This window comes from Lagopus leucura, unplaced genomic scaffold (genome assembly GCF_019238085.1).
Source record: "Lagopus leucura isolate 7727_CA_CO unplaced genomic scaffold, USGS_WTPT01 Super-Scaffold_100014, whole genome shotgun sequence".
In the NCBI taxonomy this organism is placed as follows: Eukaryota; Metazoa; Chordata; class Aves; order Galliformes; family Phasianidae; genus Lagopus; species Lagopus leucura.
The window spans coordinates 12,986,773-12,992,964 of NW_024962268.1; the positions used below are offsets into that span (position 1 = coordinate 12,986,773).

A 6,192-nucleotide genomic window follows, 5' to 3' on the forward strand; every position below is an offset into this window, starting at 1 on the left:
TTCTTTTTTTTTTCTCCTTTTTTTTTTTTTTTTTTTTTTTTCTTCTTTTTTCTTTTGGCTGATCTGGGGGGAGCCTCCCTGGAGGGGATTGGTTCAGCCTGCAAGACAGGGAAATTAGTAAGGCATGAGTCTCCAAGCCATGCTGGTGGCCAGCACTCCGAGGAGCGGAGCGCTTTAGGACCAATTAGCAGCGAGCCGAAGGCGGCGGCGGCTGCTGCCGCTGCAGCCCGGGAGGAAGCGAGGGCAGCTCCTGGGGCTCCCTCCGCAGCAGGCACTGCTCGCTCCAACTGCAAACAGTTTCAGATGTCCCACCGCTGCTTGACCTCCTGCAAATAAGGGTTGACCACCAGAGGCACATCCCACCTCTGATTTGTAATCGCTGACATTTAGGCTACAGCTTCCAACCTGTTTACAACCAAAGGGGAGGGAAAGGAAAGGAAGGAAAGGAAAGGGAAGGGAAGGAGGGGAGGGAAGAGACAAGTTGGGATTTTTTCCTCTCTTTCTCTCTCTCTCTGGGCTTTCTTTCTGTTTTGGTGAGGTTTTTTTTGTTTGGATTTTTTTTTGTTTTTTTTTTTTTTTTTTTTTTATATATATATATATACTGTGCTGAAGAACTCAAAGCAAAACAAAGAAACTGCCTCCTCTGGGGTTGTCAGTGAGAAAGGACGAGTTGTGCAACTGGTTTGGGATTTCCAAGAGGGCGAGGGGGTGGGGATCAGAAGAAGGTGCAAAGCCACAAAGTGTGAGTGCGAGTGTGTGTGTAAAGGGGTGTGTGTGAAAAATCCCTTCCAGCACCCCTTTCCGCTGTTTTTTATTTATTGTTGTTGTTGTTCATTCTGCTGTCATCTATTTTTCAGACCTTTCTGCATCTAAGATGGTGAAGAAAGGAGTGAGGAAGAGAGCAAAATAACTACTGGGAAGTCTCAAATCAGGTTGGGGAGTGTGTGTGTATGTGGGGGGGGGGGGAGAGGGTGGGGGGAGGGTAGGGAGGGGAAGAGAAAAAGGAAAGAGGATTAACCACAGCAACCCCCCCCCCAAAACACCAACAGCTCTTTTTTCTGAGGGAGGACTCGAAGGATTAAAAGGCAGCAACTTCTGAGGCGATCTGTCCCCTGAGTTATGGATGTTGGTGCACTTACTTCAGGCCAGATCAGAGCTCAGAGGGATCTAACCAGAAGCAGCAACCACCGGCTCTCCACTTGCCTTTTACCAGGTTTTACCCATCCAGTATGTTTCTTTTGATAAGACATTTTCCAGCGCCCAGAGTTTCAGTACAATGTGCAAATGGATACTGACAAATGGTGCCTCAGCCTTTTCCCACCTGCCTTGTTGCTGCTTGCTGCTGCTCTTCTTGGTGTCTTCTGTGCCTGTCACCTGCCATGACCTCGGCCAGGACATGCTGTCCCCGGAGGCCACCAACTCTTCTTCTTCATCATCCTCCTCCTTCCCCTCGTCCTTCTCCTCTCCTTCCAGTGCGGGGAGACACGTGCGGAGCTACAATCACCTCCAAGGAGACGTGCGCAAGAGGAAGCTCTACTCTTACAACAAATACTTTCTCAAGATCGAGAAGAACGGCAAGGTCAGCGGCACCAAGAAGGAGAACTGCCCCTTCAGTAAGTACGGCTCCGCCACGCCGCGGCTCAGCGCCGCGCCCGCACCGCGGCAGCCCCGGCCCGGGAGGGAGCGGGGCAGGGAGCGCGGAGGGCTGCTCGGGGTGGGCTCCTCCGGGAGCTGCCGCCGGCACGGGCGCGCAGATCTCCCCGGACGCGTTTGTTTTGCAAATGGCTTCGCCGAGCACAGTTTGTTTCTCTGCCTGGCAGAAGAGCAAATTAGAAAGATTTGTGAGGATGTGGCGCGGAGTGTGTGTTGGGGGGGAGCATTGTCTCCCGAATATGAAAACCATTATCCCCTGTCATTAACGCGCCTTGACGAGAACGCTCTATTAAAACAATGCATCGATTTCCCCCACGCACGCACTCCTCCCCGCGCCGCACCAGGGCCGTCCGCCCCGCGCTCCCCCCGGGCAGGAGCTCCTCAGGCGGCAGCGCCGGAGCCGGAGCGCTGCATGGCGAGCGGCTGCGGCGGGACCGCGCGGACCTCACACGCATCTCATTGTCAGTCTCTGCCCGGAGAGAAACGGTTTCAAAGTAAAAGTCGTGCGGCTGTTCCCATGGCTGTTCTTTCGAGATTTTCTGCAGGACGAATTAGGTTTTTAGTAATAGCGTGCTTCTGGTAATGTATTTCTGGCTGTCAGTGCTGGAAATGGAACCTTCATTCGGTTTTCTTGCCTGTGCAGTCTCAAACTGAAGCAACTGTAGTAAATCACAATATATTGCATAGTAATTCTTTCAGTGACTGCATCCCACTTCAGGAGCATGCTGAAGAAGTCAGCTCTGTTTTGCGAGTGTTGGGCTCCAGTGGTGGAGCACCACTCCTTGGTCATGGGGTTGCTCTTCATAAATCCAGAGAAACCCAGGGATAAATCTGTTAAATTAAAACAACTTGAGGAGGCTTAAGTAGCTCTCTGGCTAGCTAATGTGTCAAATACAGAGTGCTTCAGCAGGTTGCCCTTCTGTATGACAGCCATCACAGTTAATACTGCTGTATTTCTATTAAATACCCATAATGTAGGCATAGAAGTAGGGAGAAGGCTGATGTATCATATGTCACTGCTTCGTTTGCTCCACCTTGCAACTTTGTACTTTTTCATGCGCTTCATGTTCATAAAGGCTTTAGATGTCAAGGCAGCTGTGTCTTACCACCTCCCTTTTGTATTTCCTAGAAAGCCAAGTTCTTGAAAAACAGAGCTGCACTGAACACTTTGACAAGTTTGTTTAGAACCAGGTCTTAGCACTGTATCTCTCAGATAATTGTTTTTTGTAGAGGACACAATGATTCCCCAAATATGGGATTCTGAAATCTTTGTGCGCATCTCTGCAAACACAGAGCCATGCTGCATAAAACACCACTGCAGCACAGTCTGTGAGGAGCCCAACCTGACAACAGTGCATTCAGAGGTAAATGCTCTTCTCAGCAGCCACAGTGAGCCAGCAGAGCTGTTCAATGAGTAAAGCTGCAAACATTCACGAGTTCCTGTGAGATCTCACCAGTAAGGGGAAGAATAAACCAAAATGCATATATACATCTTTCTACTTTCAGTCTGCATGCAGAAAACGACTCTGTGTAACTGTGGGATATGATTGGTTTTCCTAGTTTCCAATCAATGCATCAGAAAGAAAACTGACATTCTTGGAGATGTCGTGGTTATTTTTTTCACATCTGCAGAGCATCTACTGAAAGAGAGAAGAATGTATTCCATATAAGTGCAAACCAATCGCTGTGTTATACGTAGCTGTATCCTGTTTCTCAAGTTTACATGCAGTAAACTTGAAGAAGGGATTCCTGTTGTCCTACAGCATGCAGCTAGCTAACCCACTTGCAATATGTTATGTGTAACATACTTCAGCAAAGAACAGTTAGGCTTCTGCTAGCAGAAGACAGGTTGAACAGTTGTATCATCTTACTCTTTTAATACTTACAATAATTTCCAATGTGAAATTGTGTTTTCTGTAAAAGCACACAGGCTGAGACCCTTTATCTGCTGGATCTTAATTTCAAGGATGTCTGCACAGTAAAGTGTTGCAAGCAACTAAAAATCTCTACCTATCAACACTTCCTGTAGCTGTGTAATCAGAATGCCATAATGCCACCACAATTCCCAGCCAGGCTTTGATTCCATGCAAATATGCAGTATCTTTAAGGTAATCTAAAAATGTGTGATTACACGTGAATAAATTTCTGCAACGCATAAAGGGTTGGCCAGCCAGCCCCCTGAACTGGAGCCTACTTAGCGTCAGAGGCTATTTAATCCCTAATAGGACCTCCTCCTTCAATACCCTGCTTCCCTAAATTCATAATAATGACTATTGGAACACAAGACTGTGCTTGAAATTTAATTTGGGGGCTGATTTTTCCTTACATTAATGTTTAGAATCCATTTATGCTGACATGAAGCCTTATCTGCAGTGCTCTAAGATCATGATATGTAGTGTAATTAGGCAACAGCTTTCATGGCTGTCTGCCAGTTAAGCACTGTCAAGTAAGAAGAACAGTTGGAGAAAGTCAGAATAAACACAGAATATAGTTCTGAGCCTTTAAAATTGTTCAAGAAGCATTAGTAGCTCTGCTGTGTAAGTATTGCATAGAGTGCACTAAATAAAAGTTTACTTTGGCAGATGCTTTCCAACTTGATTGCCTGGAACTCTTCCATCAGCCTTTCTCTACCTATAGGGCAGCAGGAACGGAGGTGGCTGCTGACAACGCTGTCAGGAGGCTGGAGGAAGCATCATACAGCAGAGCTGGAGTCTGTTTGTTGGTAGATACAAGCAGGAGTCTTTGCAGATTTTGTTCTATTGATCCTTATAGCCAAACCTTGGTCTCTGAAAGACAACAGCTCAGTACTAAAGTACTAACTCATCCCTTAGCACCACAGCTGTCAAGTCCCTTGCCCGTTTTTGCTGGGGACCTTTGCATGCATGAACCAGGGCAGCTGGTAGGCAGCTGTACTGCCTTCTGGAGATTGAAGTATTTTTGGGGGGGAGAACAAATCCCAAAACTCTCCAATGAGTAGATGAAATGCTTTTGCTGCAACCTGACATCTGGGATGACCAACAGGATCTTTAGCCTTACGTAAAAATAGAGAGAGCTGCACATGTCCAGATTCAGACCTGTCCTCCGTCTGGAAAGAGGGAGGAAGTCTTTGGGTTTGAAGGGCAGCAGGCGTTGGAGCCGCATGATGTAAACCAGCACAGGAAAACTTCAGTATATTTTTTGAGTAGTATGCTATTTTTAATTGACTTTTAAGGCAATTAAAAGTCTATGAAGCTCGTGACCTTTCCATTTACAGCACAGACCTTAGTTGAAGAATGGTGACGCAGTATGTGATTCTTAATTAGCAGCAGCTAACCTGCAGTCTGCAGCGTGAATTGTGCCCGAGTGAGGACTGCAGGACGAGGTCGTTAGGTAGATGTGTAATTTGGGAGCGAAGGCTGTGTAGCCGAGGCTGCATTTCAGTAGGAAGAATTACCGGAACGGCTCCTGCGGACCAAGCGGTGCTATGCAAAGCCTACGGTAGGTGGCAGCACAGCCACTGCCTGGTGCCACCTCTGCCGGACGTGGCAGGAGAGAAGGGATTGAATCCTCAGCTTCGTGCGCTGATTTAGCTCAAGCAAAGATAGAAGGGCTTACATCACCTGACAGGTTATTATTTGGCTCTCTCAGAGCTTCCAAAATGGATTAAACTAAACAGTGCAAAGACGCTGCGAGTGCAGAATAAGAGTATTCCCAGGGAGAGCTAGCATGAAATAATTAGCTACTGCTCACAGGCTAATCTGTTCCAGGCTTTTTCCCTGAGTATGCAATTATCTTTTATGTAGGGCTTTAGGATCTCCCGATGTTCCTGATGGTCTTTTGTTTTGCTTTAGTTACTGGGGGTTTGGGTCAGCAAAGTAGTGAATAACGGCTAGAAATAGCAGAGCCTCATTCTGCAGCCCATAAGATCTAATTGCTAAATACACTGATCATCAGTGTTGGAGGTTTTAAGGGTGTATGACATATAAAAACACATAATGCCAAATAATGGGTTACATACACAAAGACAGCATTTAAAAAGTTCTGATTAAGCATACTCGATAGTTGTTATCTTTGTTTTGTTTTGTTTTTGTATACCTCAAACCTTTGTAGGTACAATAATCTCGGATATGCAGCTCAAAGTGGATTAGATTAGTCAGTAAAATATGCTATTTTCCTACCACAGTTGTTCAAGCTAGCTGTTTGGGGTTATCGACTCCTTACAAACTGCTGCTTCCAAATTAATGTGAGAACTTTTCTCCATTTTTTTCTGAAGAAGGTTAGTAGCCATGTGTATTATTGCTTTATTTTTTTTAGAGACACTTTATTTTGCTATGAATTAAAAATATTTTAAATACGAAATAGTACTGCCTCACTGAAGTAATTTGAATTTTCTTGTTTGTTTGTTTGTTTCGTCTTTAAATGTGAAGTTCATGATGATTATGGAGATGATTTCTCAATTTAAGTCATTTTCCCCCCGCACGGGCGCGCCGCCCCCCCCCCCCCCCCAGGTGGGAGGGGGAGGGGAAGGGGGGGGAGGGGGGGGGGAGACACGGGCGGAGA

General features: G+C 46.3%; 1 protein-coding gene across 2 annotated transcripts in view; it reads left to right on the forward strand.

Moving 5' to 3' along the window:
* Positions 1–749: 749 nt before the first annotated feature.
* FGF10 (fibroblast growth factor 10) overlaps positions 750–6,192 on the forward strand; it is a 58,867-nt gene continuing 53,424 nt past the window's right edge. Inside the window, exons 1-3 of one of the 2 annotated variants that reach the window (XM_042875507.1) lie at positions 750–932; positions 1,050–1,613; positions 4,236–5,944. In XM_042875507.1, coding sequence (XP_042731441.1) covers positions 1,277–1,613; positions 4,236–4,630 — 732 coding nt within the window. In that variant the 5' untranslated portion in view covers positions 750–932; positions 1,050–1,276 and the 3' untranslated portion in view covers positions 4,631–5,944. Of the gene's footprint in view, positions 933–1,049; positions 1,614–4,235; positions 5,945–6,192 lie in introns of those variants that run through there. The other variant, XM_042875508.1, reaches the window with a different exon arrangement.